The sequence below is a fragment of the Apodemus sylvaticus genome, chromosome 22 (genome assembly GCF_947179515.1).
Source record: "Apodemus sylvaticus chromosome 22, mApoSyl1.1, whole genome shotgun sequence".
NCBI lineage: Eukaryota > Metazoa > Chordata > Mammalia > Rodentia > Muridae > Apodemus > Apodemus sylvaticus.
Genome location: NC_067493.1, coordinates 20,731,600 through 20,754,280, shown reverse-complemented (window position 1 = coordinate 20,754,280; position 22,681 = coordinate 20,731,600). Strand labels below are relative to the sequence as shown.

Sequence of the window (22,681 nt, the reverse complement as noted above, 5' to 3'; positions counted from 1 at the left end):
AAACGCTTAGCCAGATTAACCAAAGGGCACAGAGACAGTATACAGATTAATAAACTTAGAAATGAAAAGGGAGATATAACAACAGAAACTGAGGAAATTCAAAAAAACCAGTAGATCCTACTACAAAAGCCTATATTCAACACAACTTGAGAATCTGGAGGAAATGGACAGTTTCCTAGACAGATATCCAACACCAAAACTAAATCAGGATCAAATAGATCATCTAAACAGTCCCATAACACCTGAAGAAATAAAAAGGGTCATAGAAAGTCTCCCAACCAAAAAAAAAAAAAAAAAAAAAAAAAAAAATCACAGGACCAGATGGCTATCAGACCTTCATAGAAGACCTAAAACCAATACTCTTCAAACTATTCCACAAAATAGAAACAGAAGGAACACTACCCAACTCCTTCTACAAAGCCACAATTACACTGATACCAAAACCACACAAAGATCCAACAAAGAAAGAGAACTTCAGGCCAATCTCCCTTATGAATATTGATGCAAAAATACTTAATAAAATTCTTGCCAACTTAATGCAAGAACACATCAAAACGATCATCCACCATGATCAAGTAGGCTTCATCTCAGGGATGCAGGGATGGTTCAATATAAGGAAATCCATCAATGTAATCCACTACATAAACAAACTCAAAGAAAAGAAAACCATATGATCAGCTCATTAGATGCAGAAAAAGCATTTGACAAAATTCAGCATCCTTTCATGCTAAAAGTCTTGGAAAGAACAGGAATTCAAGGCCCATGCCTAAACATAATTAAAGCAATATACAGCAAACCGGTAGCCAACATCAAACTAAACGGAGAGAACTTGAAACAATCCCACTAAAATCAGGGACTAGACAAGGCTGTCCCCTCTCTCCGTATCTTTTCAATATAGTACTTGAAGTTCTAACTAGAGCAATTAGACAACATAAGGAGGTCAAGGGGATACAAATTGGAAAGGAAGAACTCAAATTATCACTATTTGCACATGACATGATAGTCTACTTAAGTGACCCGAAAACCTCCACCAGAGAACTCCTACAGCTGATAAACAACTTCAACAAAGTGGCTGGTTATAAAATCAACTCAAGCAAATCAGTTGCCTTCCTATACTCAAAGGATAAGCAGGCTGAGAAAGAAGTTAGGGAAATGACACCCTTCACAATAGCCACAAACAATATAAAGGATCTTGGTGTGACTCTAACCAAACATATAAAAGACATGTATGAGAAGATCTTTAGGTCTCTGAAGAAGGAAATTAAAGAAGACCTCAGAAAATGGAAAAATCTGCCATGCTTGTGGATTGGCAGGATTAATTTAGTTAAAATGGCCATCTTGCCAAAAGCGATCTACAGATTCAATGCAATTCCCATCAAAATCCCAACTCAGTTCTTCACAGAGTTAGAAAAAGCAATTTTCAAATTCATCTGGAATAACAAAAAACACAGGATAGCTAAAACTATTCTCAACAACAAAAGAAATTCTGGGGGAATCAGTATCCCTGACTTCAAGCAATACTATAGAGCAATTGTGTTAAAAACTGCATGGTATTGGCACAGTGACAGACAAGTGGACCAATGGAATAGAATTGAAGATCCAGAAATGAATCCGTACACCTATGGTCACTTGTTCTTTGACAAAGGAGCCAAAAACATCCAGTGGAAAAAAGATAGCCTTTTCAACAATGGTGCTGGTTCAATTGGAGGTTAGCATGCAGAAGATAGCAAATTGATCCATTCTTATCTCCTCGTACTAAACTTCACTCCAAGTGGATCAAGGACCTCCATGTAAAACCAGACCCACTGAAACTAATAGAAAAGAAATTGGGGAAGACCCTTGAGGACATGGGCACAGGGGAAAAGTTCCTGAACAGATCACCAATAGCTTATGCTCTAAGATCAAGAATTTACAAATGGGACCTCATAAATTACAAAGTTTCTATAAGGCAAAGGACACTGTTAAAAGGACAAAACGGCAACCATCAAATTGCGAAAGGATATTCACCAACCCTACATTTGATAGAGGGCTAATATCCAATATATACAAAGAACTCAAGATGTTAGACCGCAGGGAACCAAATAACCCTATTAAAAATGGGGTACAGATCTAAACAAAGAATTTTTACCTGAAGAAATTCAGATGGCCAAGAGGCACCTTAAGAAATGCTCAACATCATTAGTCATTAGGGAAATGCAAATCAAAACAACCTTGAGATTTTACCTTATACCAGTCAGAATGGCTAAGGTCAAAAACTCAGGAGACAGCAGGTGTTGGCGAGGATGTGAAGAAAGAGAAACACTCCTCTCCTGCTGGTGGGGCTGTAAGATGGTACAACCATTTTGGAAATCAGTCTGGCGGTTCCTCAGAAAACTGGACATGACACTTCCGAAGGACCCTGCTATACCTCTCCTGGAAATATACCCAAAGGATTCCCCGGCATGCAATAAAGATGCATGCTCCATTATGTTCATAGCAGCCTTATTTATAATAGCCAAAAGCTGGAAAGAACCCAGATGTCCCTCAAAGGAGGAATGGATGAAGAAAATGTGGTATATTTATACAATGGAATACTACTCAGCAATTAGAAACAATGAATTCCCAAAAATTTTAGGCAAATGGTTTAATCTTGAAAATATCATCCTAAGTGAGGTAACCTAATCACAAAAGAATACACATGGAATACAATCTCTGATAAGTGGATATTAATTAGCCCAGAAGGTCTGAATACCCAAGGCACAAATCGCACAACAAATGACTCTCATGAAGAAGTATGGAGAGGGTACTGATCCTGGAAAGAATTGATCTAGCATTGGAGGGGAATATAAAGACAGAGAAAAAGGAGGGAGGTGATTGGAGAATGGATGGAGAGAAGAAGGTTTATGGGACATATGGGGAGGGGGGAAAGGGGAAATCATTTGGCATATAAACAAAGAATATAGAAAATAAAATTATTAAAAATTAAAAAAAGAAAAACACACAAAAAAGACAAACATGGCATGCATTCTCCCATTTGTGGTTCCTAGATTTTACACACTAATAATCATGTGTGCATGTAGAGCATAAAAGTACAAGCTAAATTGTCTAAGTAGATCAATGGCAGGGTATAGAGGTTAGAAATAGAATATAAAGAAAGGGGGATATGCTTACTGTATAAACACGTGTGTGTGTGTGTGTGTGTGTGTGAGAGAGAGAGAGAGAGAGAGAATTTTTATTTTGCATATATATGAAACAAAAAAATATAAATAATAAATTTAAAAAAAGAAAATGCTATCTTTTTTCCCCACTGGGTGGTTGTAGCTCCTTTGCCAAAGATCAAGTGACCATAGGTGTGTGGGCTCATTTCTTGATCTTCAATTTCATTGTTCTACTTGCCTGTGAAGGGAGTAGGTTTTTTTGTTATTCCAGATGAATTTGAAAATTGCTCTTTCTAACTCTTCGAAGAATTGATTTGGTATTTTGATGGGGATTGCACTGAATCTGTGTATAGCTTTCGGCAAGATGGTCATTTATACTATATCAATCCTGCCAATCCAAGAGATGGAAGATTTTTTCCATCTTCTGAGGTCTTCTTGGATTTCTTTCTTCAACGATTTGAAGTTCATGTCATACAGATCTTTCACATGTTTGGCTAGAATCACGCCAAGATCCTTTATATTGTTTGTGGCTATTGTGAAGCGTGTCATTTCCCTAATTTCTTTCTCAGCCTGTTCATCCTTTCAATATAGGAAGGCTACTAATTTGCTTGTTGATTTTATATCCAGCCACTTTAGTGAAGTTGTTTATCAGCTGTAGGAATTCTCTGGTGGAGTTTTTTGTGTCGCTTAAGTATACTATCATATCATCTGTAAATAGAGATAATTTGTCTTCTTCCTTTCCAATTTGTATCTTTCTGACCTCTTTTTGTGGTCTAATTGCTCTAGCTAGAATTCCAAGTACTACATTGAATAAATATATATAGAGAGAGGCCAGCCTTGTCTTGTTCCTGATTTTAATGGGATAGTTTCAAGTTTCTATCTGTTTAGTTTGCTGTTGGCTCCTGGTTTGCTGTATATTGCTTTTATTATGTTTAGGTATTGGCCTTGCATTCCTGTTCTTTCCAAGACCTTTATCATGAAAGGATGCTGAATTTTATCAAATGCTTTTTCAGAATCAAAAGAAATGACCATGTGTTTTTTTTTCTTTGAGTTTGTTTATTTAGTGGATTACATTGCTGGGTTTCCATATATTAAAACATTCTTGCATCCCTGGTATGAAGCCTACTTGATCATGGTGAATGATCATATTGATGTGTTCTTGGATTCAGTTGGCAAGAATTTTATTGAGTATTTTTTTGCATCGATATTCATAAGGGAAATTGGTCTAAAGTTCTCTTTCCTTGTTGGATCTTTGTGTGGGTTTGGTATCAGCAAAATTGTGACTTCATAGAAGGAATTGGGTAGTGTGCCTTCTGTTTTTATTTTGTGGAATAGTATGAAGAGTATTGGTGTTAGGTCTTGTTTGAAGAAGTTCTGATAGAATTCTGCACTAAAACCATCTGGTCCTGTGTTTTGTTTTGTTTTGTTTTGTTTTTGTGGTTGGGAGACCGTCAATGACCACTTCTATTTTATTAGGGATTATGTGACAATTTAGATGGTTTATCTAATCTTGATTAAACTTTGGTGATTGGTATCTGTCTAGGAAATTGTACATTTCATCCAGATTTTCCAGTTGTGTTGAATATAGTCTTTTGCAGTAGGATCTAATAATATTTTGAATTTCTTCAGTTTCTGTTATCTCTCTTTTCATTTCTTATTTTGTTAATTTGGATACTGTCTTTCTACCCTCTGGTTAGTCTAGCTAAAGGTCTATTTTGTTAATTTTCTCAAAGATCCAGCTCCTGGTTTTGTTGATTCTTTGTGTAGTTCTTTTTGTTCCTACTTGGTTGATTTCAGCCCTGAGTTTGGTGATCTCCTGCCTTCTACTCCTCTTGGGTGTATTAACTGCTTTCTGTTCTAAAGCTTTCAGGTGTGCTGTTAAGCTGCTAGTGTATGCTCTCTCCAGCTTCTTTTTGGAGGCACTAAGAGTTATGAGTTTTTCTCTTCACACTGCTTTCATTGTGTCCCATAAATTTGGGTATGTTGTGCCTTCATTTCCATTAAATTCTCAAAAAGTTTTTATTTCTTTTCTTATTTCTTCCTTGACCAAGGTATCATTAAGTAGAGTATTGTTCAGCTTCCATGTGTATATGGGCTTTCTGTTTTTGTTGCTATTGAAGACCACCCTTACTCCATAGTGATCTGATAGGGGGCATGGAATTAGTTTGATCTTCTTATATATATTGAGGTCTGTTTTGTGACAAATTATATGGCCAGTTTTGGAGAAGGTACCATGAGGTGCTGAGAAGAAGGTATAGTCTCTTGATTTAGGATAAAATGTTCTATAGACATCTATTAAATCCATGTGGCCCAAAACTTCTGTTAGTTTCAGTGTGTCTCTGTTTAGTTTGTTTCCCTGATCTGTCCATTGAGGAAAGTGGGGTGTTGAAGTCACCCACAATTATTGTGTGGGTTATGATGTATGCTTTTAGCTTTAGTAAAATTCCTTTACGAATGAAGGTGCCCTGGTATTTGGAGCATAGATGTTCAGAATTGAGAGTTCTTCCAGGTAGATTTTTTTCTTTGATGAGTATAAAGTGTCTCTCTGTGTCTTTTTTTTTTAAGACTTTCGATTGAAAGTCTATTTTGTTGAGTATTAGAAAGGCTACGCCAGCTTGTTTGCTGGAACCATTTGCTTGGAAAACTGTTTCTCAGCCTTTTACTCTGAGGTAGTGTTTGTCTTTGACACTGAGATGCATTTCATGTATGCAGCAAAATGTGGGGTCTTGTTTACATTTCCAATCTTTAGTGTATGTCTTTTTATTGGGGAATTTCATGCACTGATATTTCTTAAGAGACCCTGCTATACCACTCCTGGGCATATACTCAGAGGATTCTCTAGCATGTAATAAGGACACATGCTCCGCTATATTCATAGCAGCCTTATTTATAATAGCCAGAACCTGGGAAGAACCCAGATGTCCCTCAATAGAGGAATGGATACAGAAAGTGTGGTACATTGACACAGTGGAATACTACTCAGCTATTAAAAGCAATGAATTCATGAAATTCTTAGGCAAATGGGTGGGACTGGAAATTATCCTGAGGTAACCCAATCACAAAAGAATATACATAGTATGTACTCTCTGATAAGTGGATATTAGACCAGAAGTTTGGAATACCTAAGACACAATTCACAGATCAAATGAAGCCAAAGAAGGAAGAACAAAGCATGGATAATACTCTGGTCCTTCCTAAAAGGGGGAACAATGTACCCACAGGAGGAGATACAGAGAAAAATTATGGAGCAGAGACTGAGGCAAAGACTATCCAGAGACTGCCCCACCTTGGGACCAATTCCATCTATATTTACAATACCCAAACACTATTTTAGGTGCCAACAAGTGCTTGCTGACTGGAACCTGATGTAGTTGTCACCTGTGATGCTCTGATAGTGCATGACAAATACAGAAGTGAATACTCTCAGCTACCCATTAAACTGAGCACAGCATCCCCAATGGAGGAACTAGAGAAAAGACCCAAGGATTTGAAGGGTTTTGCATCACCAAGGAGGAACAACAATATGAGCCACCCAATATCCCCAGCACTCCCAGGGACTAAACCATATGGAGGGACCCATGCCTCAGATGCACATGCAGCAGAGGATGGCCTTGTTGGACAACAAAGGGAGGAGAGGCTCTTTATCCTAAGAAAGCTAGATGCTTTCAATATAGGGGAATGCCAGGACAGGAAAGCAGGAGTGGGTGGATTGGGGAGCAGCAGAATTGGGGAGAGGTTAGAGGTTTTTTTTGGGGGGGGAACCAAGAGAAGGGACAACATTTGAAATGTAAATAAAGAACATATCTAATAAAAAAGAAATGTAAATGAAGAAAATATCCAATAAAAAATAAATTTAAAAAATAAAGATAATCAAAATTATCCCTTGTCTCCTATCAGATCACCATGGATTAAGGCTGGTCTTCAATAGCAACAAAAACAACAGAAATCCCACATACACATTGAAGCTGAACAATGCTCTACTCAATGATATCTTGGTCAGAGAAGAAATAAGGAAAAAATCAAAGACCTTTTAGAATTTAATGAAAATGTAGGCACAATATACCCAAACCTTTGGGACACAACGAAAGCAGAGTGAAGAGGAAAACTCATAGCTCTGAGTGCCTCCAAAAAGAAGCTGGAAATAGCATACACTAGCAACTTAACAGTGCACCTGAAAGCTCTTGTACAGAAATAAGCTAATATACCCAAGAGGAGTAGATGACAGGAAATCATCAAACTCAGGGCTGAAAACAACCAAATATAAACAAAAAGAACAATACAAAGAATCAACCAAACCAGGAGCTGGTTCTTTGAGAAAATCAATAAAATAAATACACCCTTAGCCAGGCTAACCAGAGGGCACAGAGACAGTATCCAAACTAACAAAATCAGAGATGAAAAGGGAAATATAGCAACAGAAAATGAGGAAATTATTTCCAAGACTTTAAGCATGAAAGGATGCTGAATTTTGTTAAATGCTTTTTCAGCATCCAATGAAATGACCATGTGGTTTTTTTCTTTGAGTTTGTTTATATAGTGGATTGCATTGACAGATTTCCACATATTGAACCATCCCTGCAACCCTGGGATGAAGCCTACTTGATCATAGTGAATGACCATTTTGGTATCTTCTTGGATTCTGTTGGCAAGACTTTTATTCAAGACCCATACCTAAACATAGTAAAAGCAATATACAGCAAGCCAATAGCCAACATCAAACGAAAAGGAGAGAAACTTGAAGCAATCAAATCACTAAAATCAGGGACTAGACAAGGCTGCCCCCTCTCTCCATATCTTTTCAATATAGTACTTGAGATACTAGCTGGGGCAATTAGACAACATAAGGAGGTCAAAGGGATACAAATTAGAAAGGAAGAATTCAAACTATCACTATTTGTAGATCATATGATAGTCTACCTAAGTTACCCCAAAAACTCCACCAGAGAACTCCGACAGCTGATAAACAACTTCAGCAAAGTGGCACGTTATAAAATCAACTCAAGCAAATCAGTAGCCTTCCTATACTCAAAGGATAAACGGGCTGAGAAAGAAATTAGGAAAATGACACAGTTCACAATAGCTACAAACAATATAAAGTACCTTGGTGTTACTCTGACCAAACAAGTGAAAGATCTATATGACAAAAACTTCAAGTCTCTGAAGAAGGAAATGGAAGAAGACCTCAGAAAATGGAAAATTCTGCCATGCTCATGGATTGGCAGGATGAATATAGTTAAAATGGCCATCTTGCCAAAAGCAATATACAGATTCAATGCAATACCCATCAAAATCCCAACTCAGTTCATAGAGTTAAAAAGAGCAATTCTAAAATTCATCTGGAATAACAAAAAACCCAGGATAGCTAAAACTATTCTCAACAATAAAAGAAATTCTGGGGGAATCAGTATCCCTGATCTCAAGCAATACTACAGAGCAATAGTGTTAAAAAACTGCATGGTATTGATACAGTGACAGGCAGGCAGATCAGTGGAATAGGAGTGAAGAACAAAAAAATGAACCCACACACTTATGGCCACTTGATCTTCGACAAAGGAGCTGAAAATATCCAGTGGAAAAAAGATAGCCATTTCTTTTTTTTTTTATTTGATATATTTTTTATTTACATTTCAAATGATTTTCCCTTTTCTGGCCCCCCACTCCCCCAAAGTCCCACAAGCCCTCTTCTTTCCCTATATTTTCCCATCCACCCCTTTCCGCTTCCCTGTTCTGGTTTTGCCCTATACTGCCACAATGAGTCTTTCCAGAACCAGAGGCCACTCCTCCATTCTTCTTGTACCTCATTTGATGTGTGGATTATGTTTTGGGTATTCCAGTTTTCTAGGCTAATATCCACTTATCAGTGAGTGCATACCATGACTGATCTTTTGAGACTGCGTTACCTCACTTAGTATGATGTTCTCCAGCTCCATCCATTTGCCTAAGAATTTCATGAATTCATTGTTTCTAATGGCTGAATAGTACTCCATTGTGTAAATATACCACATTTTTTGCATCCATTCTTCTGTTGAGGGATACCTGGGTTCTTTCCAGCTTCTGGCTATTATAAATAGGGTTGCTTTAAACATAGTGGAGCACGTATCCTTATTACCTGCTGGGGAATCCTGCTGGGTATAGCCCAGGAGTGGTATAGCAGAATCCTCCGGAAGTGACATGCCCAGTTTTCTGAGGAACCGCCAGACTGATTTCCAGAGTGATTGTACCAATTTGAAACCCCACCAGCAGTGGAAGAGTGTTCCTCTTTATCCACATCCTCGCCAACACCTGCTGTCTCCTGAATTTTTAACCTTAGCCATTCTGACTGGTATAAAGTGAAATCTCAGGGTTGTTTTGATTTGCATTTCCCTAATGGCTAATGAAGTTGAGCATTTTTTAAGATGCTTCTCCGCCATCCGAAATTCTTCAGGTGAGAATTCTTTGTTTAACTCTGTACCCCATTTTTTAATAGGGTTGTTTGCTTTTCTGGAGTCTAACTTCTTGAGTTCTTTATATATATTGGATATTAGCCCTCTATCTGATGTAGGATTGGTGAAGATCTTTTCCCAGTGTGTTGGTTGCCGATTTGTCCTCTTGATGGTGTCCTTTGCCTTACAGAAACTTTGTAATTTTATGAGGTCCCATTTGTCAATTCTTGCTCTTAGAGCATACGCTATTGGTGTTCTGTAAACTTGGTTTTGTCATGAAATATCTTAGTTTCTCCATCTATGGTGATTGAGAGTTTTGCTGGATATAGTAGTTTTGGTTGGCATTTGTGTTCTCTTAGAGTCTGCATGAAATCTGCCCAGGACCTTCTAGCCTTCATAGTCTCAGGTGAAAAGTCTGCTGTGATTCTGATAGGTCTTCCTTTATATGTTACTTGGCCTTTTTCTCTTACTGCCTTTAATATTCTTTCTTTGTTTAGAACATTTGGTGTTTTGATTATTATGTGACGGGAAGTATTTCTGTTCTGGTCCAGTCTGTTTGGAGTTCTGTAGGCTTCTTGTATATTCATGGGCATCTCTCTCTTTAGTTAGGGAAGTTTTCTTCCATAATTTTATTGAAGATATTTGCTGGCCCTTTAAGTTGTAAATCTTCACTCTCATCTATGCCTATAATCCTTAGGTTTGGTCTTCTCATTGTGTCCTGGATTTCCTGGATATTTTGGGTTACAAGCTTTTTGCATTTTGCATTTTCTTTAACTGTTGAGTCCATGGTTTCTATGGAATCTTCAGCATCTGAGATTCTTTCTTCTATCTCTTGTATTCTGTTGTTGATATTTGCATCTCTGTCCCCTGATTTCTTCCCAAGGCTTTCTATCTCCAAAGTTGCCTCCCTTTGAGTTTTCTTAGTTGTTTCTACTTCTGATTTTAGATCCTGGATGGTTTTGCTTAGCTCCTTCACTTGCTTGTTTGTGCTTTCCTGTAATTCTTTAAGAGATTTTTGTGTTTCCTCTTTCATGACCTCAGCCTGTTGACCAAAGTTCTCCTGTATTTCTTTAAGTGATTTTTGCATTTCCTCCTTGTTGGCTTTTATATTCTCTTGGATTTCTTTCAATGATTTTTGTGTTTCCCTAGTAAGGGCTTCTAACTTTTGATCCATTTTCTCCTGAATTTCTTTAAGTATGTCCTTCATGTGTTCCTGTACCAGCATCATGACCAGTGATTTTAAATCCAAATCTTGTTTTACTGGTGTGATGGGGTATCCAGGACATGCTGGTCGAGGAGAATTGGGTTCAGATGTTGCCATATTGCCTTGATTTCTGTTAGTGATGTTCCTGTGTTTGCCTTTTGCCATCTAGTTCTCACTGGTGTTACTTGGTCTTGTCAGTCCTGGACTCACCAGTGCAAGCTGCCTCTTCCCCGTTGGGCTCTGGTGCACAGCTTACACCCTGCACTGCCTGTAGACAGGGTGCTGCTGTCCAGGCTGTTCAGATCCCGAAGCAGGCACCTGAAGGTTCCCGCTGGGGCCCGCAGGATTTACTGGAGCACACCGACTTCTCCCAGCTGGCCGCCCGGAAGCCCCCGCTAGCCTCTTGAGGGATCTGGAGATGTGGTGTGGCCGCCCAGGCTGATCTGAAGCGGAGAGAGTTGAGCTGAGGGCTTCCGCCTGAGGCCTTGCCCCAGGTTGTGTCCGTGGACCAGATGGAGCCCGTGTGCACCCCCAGGGAGCGCCGACGGTGTATGCTGCTGTGACCTCCCCTGTGTTCCGCTCACTCCGCTGGGCAGCCGATTCCCCAACCGGGCTGGCGCGCACAAGGTTAGCCTGGTCGCCCAGGGCCTGAGTCCAGGCAAAAGCCTGGGAGGCCAAGGTCCGAGCAAAGTTCCCCTAGGGCTATGACTGTTAATTGGGTCCGCCAGGTGACCCGGATGGCCGGCGTGCGCGTCCGCGCTCCCCGAAAAGCACTGGGAGAGTCTGCTGTGCTAACAACCTCCTGGGCGGGTTGACACACAGATGGCCCACCAAGCCGCCCAGTTCTTGGGGTCAGTCCTGTGCCTTTTGGGGCCTAGACCCCCGTTTTGTTAGCCTCAGGCTACGCTTGTTAGCCGTCTCTGCCCTCCCGAGCACTCTGGGTCCTGTAGGCAAAATGGCGGCGCGTGCGCTGGCCAGAGCAAAAAAACCTCCTGGCTGGGTTGGCACCCCGATGGCCACCTGAACAGCCCAGGGCCTGGGTGTAGGCCAACGCCCGTCGGGCTCAGACCCCTGCGGTGTTGGCCTCGGATTATGTTTGTGTACCTCAGTCTGTCCGATCTCTGGAGTCCGAAATCAAGATGGAGGTGAGTCTCTCCTGACTCCAGGCTGTGGTCTTAACCACTGAGCCATCTCTCCAGCCCCTGTTGCTCCCTCTTTTAACTTCATCAGTTTTTCCCCTAATTCAACCATAGGAATCCCGACTCCTGTTTAATGGTTGGGTATAAGTATCTGCTTCTGTTGCAGTCGGCTGCATGTAGGGCCTCTCAGAGGTCAGCCATACCAGGCTCCCATCGGTAAGCACGTCATAGCCTCAGTAATAGTGTCAGGCCTTGTTGCCCTCCCATGAGATGGATCCCCAGTTGGGCCAGCCACTGGATCTCCTTTTTTCAGTTTCTTCTCTATTTTTGTTCCTGCAATTCTTTTAGATGTGAATAGTTTTGGTTCAGAAATTTTGACTATGGGTTAGTAACTCTGTCCCACCACTTGAGACTCTGTCTATCTACTGGAGGTGGGCTCTTCCTGTTCCCTCTCCTCAATGGTGGGCATTTTGGCTAAGATCACCACCATTAAGCCCTTAGAATCTTTCACCTCCCTGCTCTCTGGTACATTCTAAAGGGACCCCCAATATTGCTCATCTCCATTCATTCTTTTGGCCCTCTGGGCTTCTCTCCTTCCCCCCTCCCATAACTGACCCTGTTCCCTTTCCTCTCTTCCTGCCTCTCCTGTCTCCCACTTAAAACTTCCAGTGGAATCCCCATTTCTGACCTCAAGTTGCATTACAATGCAATAGTGATAAAAAAAAAAAAAGCCTCATGGTATTGGTACAGAAACAGACAGGTAGATCAATGAAGAAAATCAAAGAGCCAGAAGTAAACCCATACACCCATGGACACTTGATTTTTGACAAAGAAGTAAAAAATATCCAGTGAAAAAAGAAAGCACCTTCAATGAATGTTGTTGGTCTAACTGGAGGTCTATATGGAGAAGAATGCATATAGATCCGTATTTATCATCCTGAACAATGCTCAAGTCCAAGTGCATTAAGGACCTCAAAATAAAACCTGACACACGGAATCTAATAAAAGAGAAAGTGGGAAAGAGCTTCAAACTCATGGCACAGGGGGAAATTTCCCGAACAGAACACCAATGGTTCAGGCTCTACAATCAATGATAAATAGGACCTCATGAAGCTGAAAAACTTGTCAACTGAAAAACAATCAACTAACAGATTGGGAAAAAATCTTCACTAACCCTAAATCTGATATAGGGCTAATATCCTAAATATATAAAGAACTCAAGAAGTTAACCTACAAAACACCAAATAACCCAATTAAAAAATGGGGTACAAAGCTAAACAGAGAATTCACATCAGAAGAATCTAGAATAGCAGAGAAGCAACTAAAGAAATGTTGAAAGTCCTTATTCATCAGAGAAATGAAAATCAAAACCACCCTAAGATTCCACCTCACACCAATCACTATGGCTAAGTTGCAAAACTCAAGTGACAGCAGATGCTGGTGAACGCTCCTCCATTGTTAGTGGGATTGCAAGCTGCAAAGGGGAAAAACCATTTTGGAAAACAATCTGGCGTTTCCTCAGAAAATTGGAACTAGCTCTACCTGAAGACCCAGCTATAACACTCCTGGGCATATACCCAAAGTGCTCCAACATATACCAAGGACATTTGCTCCACTGTCTTCACAACAGCCTTATTTCTAGTAGCCAGAAACTGGGAACAACCCAGATGTCACTTAATGGAAGAATAGATACAGAAAATGCGGTACATTTACACAATGGAGTAAGTACTACTCAGCTATTAAAAACAACTTCATGAAATTTGCAAGCAAATGGATGGAACCAGAAAATATCATCCTGAGTCGGGTAACCCAGACAAAAAAGACATGCATGGTATGCATTCATGGATAAGTGGATATTAGACAAAAAGCTCAGAATAACTACACTACAACTCATAAACCATATGAAGCTTAACAAGAAGGAAGACCAAAGTGTGGATGCTTCAATCCTACTTAGAAGGGAAAACAAAATAATCACAGGAGGTAGAGGGAGGGAAGAACCTGAGAAGGAGAACGGAGTGGAAAAAGGGGGGCTGGGGTGGGCAATATCAGGTATGAGAAGAGAGAGGAGAGAAGACCAGAGGGTCAGGAAAATGAATAAAAATATGTAGGAGTCAGGGTTGGGGGAAACTGGGGGTTAGCCACTAGAAAGTCCCAGATGCTAGGGAAATGAGAATTTCCCAGGACCCAGTAAGGCTGGCATTAGCTGAAATATCCAACAAAGGGAGAAAGAACTTGTAGAGTTCAGGTCGAGTAAATAGGCAGCTCCCCCAAGCCCTGCAACTTGAGGGATGGGACCACCCACGCATCTCAAAATTTTTAACGCATATTTGTTCCTGTCCAAAGGAAATGCAGCATCAAAAAATGAAGCAGAGACTGAAGGAAAGGCCATCCAGAGACTGTCCCACTTAGGGATCTATTCCATCTGCAGACACCAAACCCTGACACTGTTGTTGATGCTAAGAAGTGCTTCCTGGCAGGAGCCTGGTATAGTTGTCCTCTAAGAGGCTCTGCCAGCACCCTTCTAATAAAGATGAAGGTACTCATAGCCAACCACTGGACTGAGCCTGCAAACAGTAATGGAAGAGTTAGGGGAAGTATGGAGAGAACTGAAGGGGATTGCAACCCCATAAGATCAACAATATCAACTAACCAGATGCCCCAGAGCTATCAGAGACTAAACCACCAGTCAAAGAGTATAAATGGATGCGTCCATGACTCCAGATGCATATGTAGCAGAGAACTGCCTTATCTGCCATCAGTGGAAGGGGAGGCCCTTGGTCCTGTGGAGGCTTGATGCCCCAGCGTAAGGAGATGCTAGAGAGGTGAGGCAGGAATGGGTGGATGGGTGGAGAAGCATCCTCTTAGAGACAAAGGGATGGACAATGGGATGATGGGTTTGTGGAGCGGGGACTGGGAAATGCAACAACATTTGAAATTTAAATAAATAACCAATAAAAAAAGAAACTATTCTCAGTCTTTTGGATTTAATGAAAGTATTTTATCTCCTTTATTGAGAAAAGGCCCCTGTTTTTTTTTTTAATTTTGTTTTTTTCTTTTTTTTTAAACATTCTAGGTTTCACTAGTGATTGTGAGTGCAAGTCCTGTTAGAGAACAGGAAGCTAGGATACACATGTTTGTTTACCAGGATTGTTCAGAGATTTAGCTTCAAACCTCAACATCTTGTTGTTTGATTAAAAAGTAGAGCTCTCCTGCCAGTGGGAGAATTAGCCTCAGGCAAATGAGCTTCCTTTTTGGCTAAAGCAACATGGTCAGTCTTAAAGCACACAATCAACAGAAATGGACTCTGCAAATTGTACTCACATATTTGAGTGTAGCCATCCATCAGCGTACTGTTGAGCAGGGCTCACCTGAAAGGAGGGCTGGAAATGAAAAGGGTGGGGCAGGGTGGGGCAGGGTGGGGCAGGGTGGAGCCAAGACAAGGTTCTGATCTAGGGAAAAACCACAAAACCCATTCCCAGAACAGTGAATCAGGTAGCGAAGTCACAGCAGCCAATCTGATCAATTCCCGTATCTTGTCAGCTGGTAAATTCCAATAAATCAAAGCTTGTGGCTGCAGCCAAGGCAGATGTCTTTTTTCAGGTCAATAAGGTCTGAGGTACAGAGTTGTAAATCCTGCCTATTGTGACAAATATTCAAGGTCTGCTTATCCAAGGTCTGTTCAACCTGTATGGTGGATGTTCAAGGTTTGCTTGCTTGTCCAGCACCATCCTGGGGACATTGGGGGGGGGGGGGAGTTAGGGGTGGAGGATGGGGGTGGGGTGAGGGTGGGTCAAATTTGAGCATACTTATTCACACAGACTTAGCAAGGAAGAAATTGTATTTGGGAAGGAATGGAGAGAGGACTGGAAGGGGGAAAGTGATGTAATATTGTTCAACTTAAATGCATAAAAATAAAAATTCAAATTTTAAAGTGGTCAGAGAGATACATTAGCAGTTAAGAGCAATAGGTGTTGTTACAGAGGATACAGGTCTCACCCCCAGAAACCACCACATGGTAGCTAACCATTTAAACTCTAGTTCCAGGATTCTCCTGCTTTCTTCTGGCCTTTGTTGGAACTGAACACAGACACATACAGGCAAACGCACATGCATATAAAGTAAAAGTAAACCTTAGAAATATAGAAATCTATACAGTGATATCACAGCCCTGAGATGTACTGAAGTAAGGATCAGTTAAACTGAACTCCTCTGGTCTTGCTTGGAAGCAGCTGTGGCATTCCTGTGAGCCATCCTGCTGAGTTGTGAGTGAGGGTAGAACAGCTCAGCAAAGCTGTTCCTCTAAGAACAGTGTTCACAGTGCTGATAGGTAACGTTTCCTTGATGTTTTCTGAATTTTTGTTTTTTGTTCTTTGTATATGTGAGAACTGAGGCATTGATACCTCTATCTGTTAGATCACACATCATAATCAATAGGTATCATTGGCTCCTGTGCAATCTACTTTCACAGTGCCATTTACTTGTTTTCAGCTAAGACCTTATGGGACACGATGAACATTCCAGAGGCGTTTCTGTCCACCATTTTTACAATTTTCATATGTTTCTGCATGACTTCGAGCTGAGAATGTTCTTAAATATCTCTGCTATTACACTCTGACCACATTCAGAAAAGTTCATATATTTAACTTAATATGCTTAGGACTAGGCAAACATATCATATCCACACTAGCTAAGTAAAATGTCAATGCTTCCTTTGTTGAATAAAATCATTACTTTGGAAATGATTCTCATGCATTCCTGGTCTGTCATGGGGAGGAGCTGGAGTGGAAATTTTCTCACTTCATCTGTCTCATCTGTTGTGATGGCTACTGTTCTTAGTCAAAATGACTACATCTGGAGTTAACTAAAACCCAAAGAGTTGGGTACTGTGGGGGATTTGGGGGAAACCCTTCTTTAATCTGATTCTTTTGAGGTGTCAAGATCCAGTTTTAACCTAGGCCACAGCTTCTGGTGGCAGCATACATATATGAAGAACATTGAAAATGGTTGTTCTTTCTCTTTTTGCTTTCCCTATCTCTGGATAGCAAGTTCACTTTTTAATGGTATTAGAGCCTGCTTCTTGAGGATTATGTTACATACTGAAGACCACTGGGACATTCAGTCACATGAACTGAACCACTGGTGTATTCTTCAACTTTCCATGGGTGTACAGATACTTTCTACATAGACTCAGTCTATCAATTCTGTTCATCTGGAGATCATAGACTAAGACAGCTATGTTTTTTTTTTGTTGTTGTTTGTTGTTTGTTTTTTGTTTTGTTTTTCACCTTCCCACTGAGGAAGATGTGCTGGCTCACAGTAGTGATCTACAGTGTTGGTCATGTTTCCTGCTTTTCTCCAAGTCTTGCCTTAAGCCCTGCAGGTGCAAGTAGCTGAACCTAGCATGAAGCCACAAAACAAAAATCCTGTTCCCTAAAATCTCTCTTTAACACTTAATACTCTGAGCATCCTTCCGTTGTGGGACAGACTGATAACTCCACTGCAAGCTGAGTAATAGGCTAAGCAAGCTATACACCTAGATTCCAGGAGGGAAAAAGAGGAAGTGCTGTGAGGGGAGCACAGGCCAGCTCTGAAGTCAGGCGAGGTGGGGAGGACCAGGGGGCTGAGTAGCAAGGCACTGGAGTGCTGGGACCTCCCTAGGGCTGGCTGTGGTAGCTCCCTGTGGTAGCTATTGCAGAACAAGAAAAAGTGCTACTGTGCCACACCAACTCCGTAGAATCTCAGTGACAAGTTCCACAGACTGAGGCAAACACTTCGAAAGAAGGAGGCCTGCTGGAACCGGTTGTGGAACTCTTGCCCAGAACAAACTATTGAGGCACAGCTCTCATGGCAATTTATCTGTTTTATCTTCTTTTATTCTTTTTCTTATTTACCAGATGTTCCTGATAGCCTAGGCTAAGAGCTTATGTGAGGATAATGGGTAAGAAACCATTCCTTGAGATGGAGTCACTAACCTTATATCTCCGGGGAAACCATTGCTCCACTTTATAATCATTTATGAGATAGTATTGATAAATAAAAACTTTCCCAACAATAAAATTTCATATGGCTGCATGTGTGTCATCGGAAGTAGGCTTTGGTATATTGTTTTAAAAACTCGTAAAAATAATTAAAGTAGTTTAAATTTACCCTTTAAGATTTACAAAAAATAAGATATTAGATGTTAAATAATACCTAACCATAAAAATTTATTAACTTGTTCTTTAAATTTGCCACTAGCCTTGGATGATTTTTATTGTGCCAATTAACAATTGTTACCTGTTCTATCGTGATTGCTTATCTGAACACACTTTTTCAGAAGTTGTAATACTTGGATGATTTTGTATTTTATTGTGCCAAATGATTATGATGATGTCTGTTCTATTTGACTGCTTCACTGAACACATCTTCTCAGAGTTGTAATACTTGTTTCTTTATGCATAAAACCCTTGCTTGAAACTACAAAATACATTCAGATTCAAACTGCCTCAGTGTTTTCTGTTTGTCACTGCCGAATTCTTACCTACCCCTCGTCCCAGGGACCCTCATACCCGACTGAGGTGGTCCGTGGCACTACTGAAATGCGAATCTCTGCATATCTGGAAAAGGTCAGGCCTTGGACTGGAAGCCTGGCCTAGGAACCGCTTGGCTCTGTCTCTTCAACACACTCTAACACTAGGGGAGGTGCGCCTGTCACTCAAGACTCCCTGGCCAATCAGGGTCTCCAGGAGGACCTGTCACTCAGAAGAGGCGGGTTCTTCCGGGTGCCTTACTGCAGGTCTAGCTCTGCAGCTGAGCAGGCGTGAATGGTTCCGTGTGAATTGCTCTGTGTGCTGCCGTTTGGTGCGGTGAGGAGAGCTCCGGCAAGCTCTGCAACCACAGCATGGTGAGAGCAAGATCACTGCTCACAAAGGGGAAGAGCAGCGGGAGCGGGAGTGGTGGGTCCTCCCCAGAGGCTGGGTGGGAAGGCTATTGGAGGACAGGCACAAGTGCTACCTAAATGCAGACCTTTGTATATCCGGATGTGGGACTCTAGCTCTGGCCAGGAACACTACGCCCTGTTTCTTCAGCATTCTCCAACCCTAAGGGAGATACTCAAGCTGTACAAGACTTGTTGGCCAATCAGGGCCTGCAGGCAGACCTGCCAGTCAGAAGAAGAGGAGGTGGTTCCCCCCACCTCCCACCTCCGGGTGCCCTGCTGCAGGTTCCGTACTGTAGCTGAGCAGGATTGAATGATTTGATGTGCTGTGCTGTGTGCTGCTGCTAGGGGCTGTGAGGGGAGATCTGGCAAGCTCCAAAATCCTGACCTCGTGAGCGCAAGGTCATTGCCCGCAAAGGGAAGAAACTGGCGGCTCAGTAGCTGGGAGCTGGAGTGATGGGCCGTTCCTGGGTCTGGGTGGGAAGCAGCAACCCCCCCTCCCCCCTCTGAAGTCTCTCTTGGTCCTAGTCACTCTCTGGACCTGGCGGTGGCTCAGGATTACTTCACTTTGGAGGCTGGATCAGTGTATTTGAAACAGGGACTTGTCAGGAAGCCAAACTTGGATAGCCCTGGTTTCTCTAGTGTCTTCTACAAGGTCTGCTCTTAGCATTTAACATTTTGGTGTAAGATCCATTTGGAGTTAATTTTGTGGAGGTTGTGCAATATTGGGTAGCAGCACCCCAATGTTTAGCTGTGATGTAGAAAAGAATAGATGATGTAGAGGATTTACCAGTGCTTAGAAATAAGGGACATCAAATAAAAATTAAGCTAAGACATCCTACAGAGAAGTAGTATGCCAAGCAGGCCTGTTAGAGATTAAGATGCTAGGATACACATGTTTGTTGACTAGGATTGTCCCGAAATTTGCTTCCACACCATAACAAAGGAGACTCAGATTTACAACCAGCCACAAGATCCATTATCATATCCAAGAACAGGCCTCTGTCAAGCTGCTCTCAGGGGCCATTACATGCAGAATCTGTTCCAGGCTGGTTCCTTGTTTATCCTTAGCCAAAGCTAAATGCATGCAGTCATGAAAGAGGTTTCCTTATCTTTTAATTGTATGTGGAGTGATTTTTTTCCCCAGGAAGATTCTTGGACAGTGCATCTTCAGCCTTTTAGAGAAGAAAAATGTTTCTGAGACAAGCTATGTTGATTCAGGTCGCCTTGATCCTAGTCAGTTAATCCCCAGGGCAATAACCTTGCTTGATGAAATTCCCATTTTGTAATTTTCTATCATGTGTTAATTCATGCATGTGAGTGAAAAGAGACCAGATTAGTGGTTGTAAAATTTGGGTAGGTTAGTCTGAGACAGTGAATACTGAATTTTCAATTTATAGGAAGGACTATGCAGATGTGTAAAATCCTCATTGACACAGTTAAGTGAGCTCAAAAATTTGAGACAGAGGCTTTTGTGCATAGCTTTCTGTGTCAAGTTACAGATCTCAGCAGCTAACACTATACATGGGGGCAAGGTCAAATAGTATCTTATTTATGGCATTTCTTCTACTAGGGAGTATTTCAAAGTTAGTATCCATAATTGTTTTTCAATTATATTTATCTTTTAAAGACAAATATTTGGCATTAATTTTAATTTTAATTTTTAAATCCAAGACTTTACTTCAACCAAAATAAGAGTGTTAGAATACTTTTTAAAATTTTTATTTATTTATATATTTGTATCCCAAACACTGCCCCTCCTAGTTCCCCCTTACAAAACCCCTCCCTCCATCTACCTCCCCTTCACCTCTGAGTGGTTGTCCTCTAAACTCCCCAAATTGCTCCTACCCTGGCACATCAGGTCTCTTCAGGATTAGATGCATTGTCTCCCACTGAGGCCAGAAAAGGTAGCCCTGGAGACTGAGCTGCATGTCTGCTACATATATGATAGGGACCTTGGTTCAGCCTTGTATGCTGCTTGGCTGGTGGGTAAGTCCCTGAGAGCTCCTAGAGGTGCAGGTTAGTTGACTGTTGGTCTTCCTGTGGAATTTCTATCCCCTTCAGGACTTTCAAACCTTCCCCCAGCTCTTTCATAAGAGCCCCTGATCTCTGTTCAGTGTTTGGCTATGGGTATCTGCTTCTGTTTCAGTCAGCTGGGTAGATCCTCTCAGAGGGCACAAGTGGTAGGCCACAGCCTGCAAGCATGACAGGATATTAATAGTGTCAGGGACTGCTGCTTGCTCATGGGATAGGTCTAAAGTTGAGCCAGTTATCAGTTGGCCATTCCTTCAGTATCTGCTCCATCTTTGTCCCTGCATTTCTTTTAGACAGGACACATTTTAGGCCAAAAGTTTTGTGGGTCAGTTATTTTGCTCTCTCTCCACTGTGGTTCCTGCCTGGATACAGTAAGTAGCCTCTTCAGGTTCCATGTCCCCACTGTTAGGCATCTCAGCTATGCTCACTACATTGAGTCCTGGGAGCCTTTCCCATTTCTGGTCTCCGGGACTTCGAGAGATTCCCCCACCCCACCCCACCCCACCCCCACCCCTGGCAGCTGCAGATTTCCATTCATTCTCCTGTCTCTTTTGCACTCTTGCCTGTCTCTCCCATACACCTGATCCTGCCCACCACCAATTCCCCTCCCCCTCCCTTCTCCCACTCTAGTCCCTCTCACTCTCTCAGCCTCTTATGACTATTTTATTCCTCCTTCTTAGTGAGATTCAAACATCCTCACTTGGGCCTTCCTTCTTCTTTAATTTCTTTGGGTCTGTGAGTTCTATCATGGGTATTCCGAGCTTCTTTTTGGCTAATATCCACTTATCAGTGAGTGCATACCATGTGTGCTCTTTTGTGACTGGGTTACCTCACTCAGGATGATATTTTCTAGTTCCATCCATTTGCCTAAGAATTTAATGACTGTTTTTAATAGCTGAGTAGTATTCTATTGTGTAAATGTACCACATTTTCTGTATCCATTCTTCTGTTGAAGGACACCTGGGTTCTTTCCAGCTTCTGGCTATTATAAATAAGGCTGCTGTGAACATAGTGGAGCACATGTCCTTGTTATATGTTGGAACATCTTTTGGGTATATGCCCAGGTGTGGTATAGCTGAGCCTTCACTATTCCATTATTCTAAGAAACCTCCAGATTAATTTCCAAAGTGGTTGTACCAGGTTGTAATTCCACCAGCAATAGAAGAGTGTTCCTCTTTTACCACATCCTTGCTAGCATGTGCTGTTGCTTGAGTTTTTTATCTTTGTCATTCTGATCAGTGTAAGGTGGAATCTCAGGGTTGTTTTGATTTGCATTTTCCTGATGACGAAGGATCTTGAATATTTCTTTAAAGGTGTCTCAGCCATTTGAGATTCCTCTTTTGCGAATTCTCTGTTTAGCTCTGTACCCCATCTTTTTAATTGGGTTGTTTGGATTGTTGGAGTCTAACTTCTTGAATTCTTTATATACTTTGAATATTAGTCCTCTGTCAGATGTAGGGTTAGTAAAGATTTTCCCAATCTGTAGGCTGCCATTTTGTCCTGTCGACAGTGTCCATTGCCTAACAGAAGCTTTCCCTTTCATGAGATCCCATTTATCAAATGTTGATCTTAGAGCTAGAGCCATTAAAATTCTGTTCAGGAAATTGTCTCTTGTATCAATGTCTTCAAGGCTATTTCCCACTTTTTCTCTTACTAGGTTTAATGTATCTGGTTTCGTGTTGAAGTCCTTGATCCACTTGGACTTGAGTTTGTGCAGGCTGATAAATATTGATCTATTTGCATTCTTCTGCATGCAGGTATACAGTTAGACTAGTACCATTTGTTGAAGATGCTTTCTATTTTCCATTGTATGGTTTTAGCATGTTTGT

The 22,681-nt window shown here is 41.2% G+C and overlaps 2 protein-coding genes across 3 annotated transcripts in view; one reads left to right on the top strand and one right to left on the bottom strand.

The window, feature by feature from the left end:
* LOC127672424 (zinc finger protein 431-like) overlaps positions 1-22,681 on the bottom strand; it is a 313,721-nt gene that overhangs the window by 67,916 nt on the left and 223,124 nt on the right. The gene's annotated exons all lie outside the window — the stretch shown is intronic.
* LOC127672425 (zinc finger protein 431-like) overlaps positions 18,674-22,681 on the top strand; it is a 37,285-nt gene continuing 33,277 nt past the window's right edge. For both annotated transcript variants that reach the window (XM_052167586.1, XM_052167585.1), the window contains exon 1: positions 18,674-18,785. In XM_052167586.1, the coding sequence (XP_052023546.1) occupies positions 18,783-18,785 (3 nt within the window). In that variant the 5' untranslated portion in view covers positions 18,674-18,782. The remainder of the gene's footprint in view (positions 18,786-22,681) is intronic.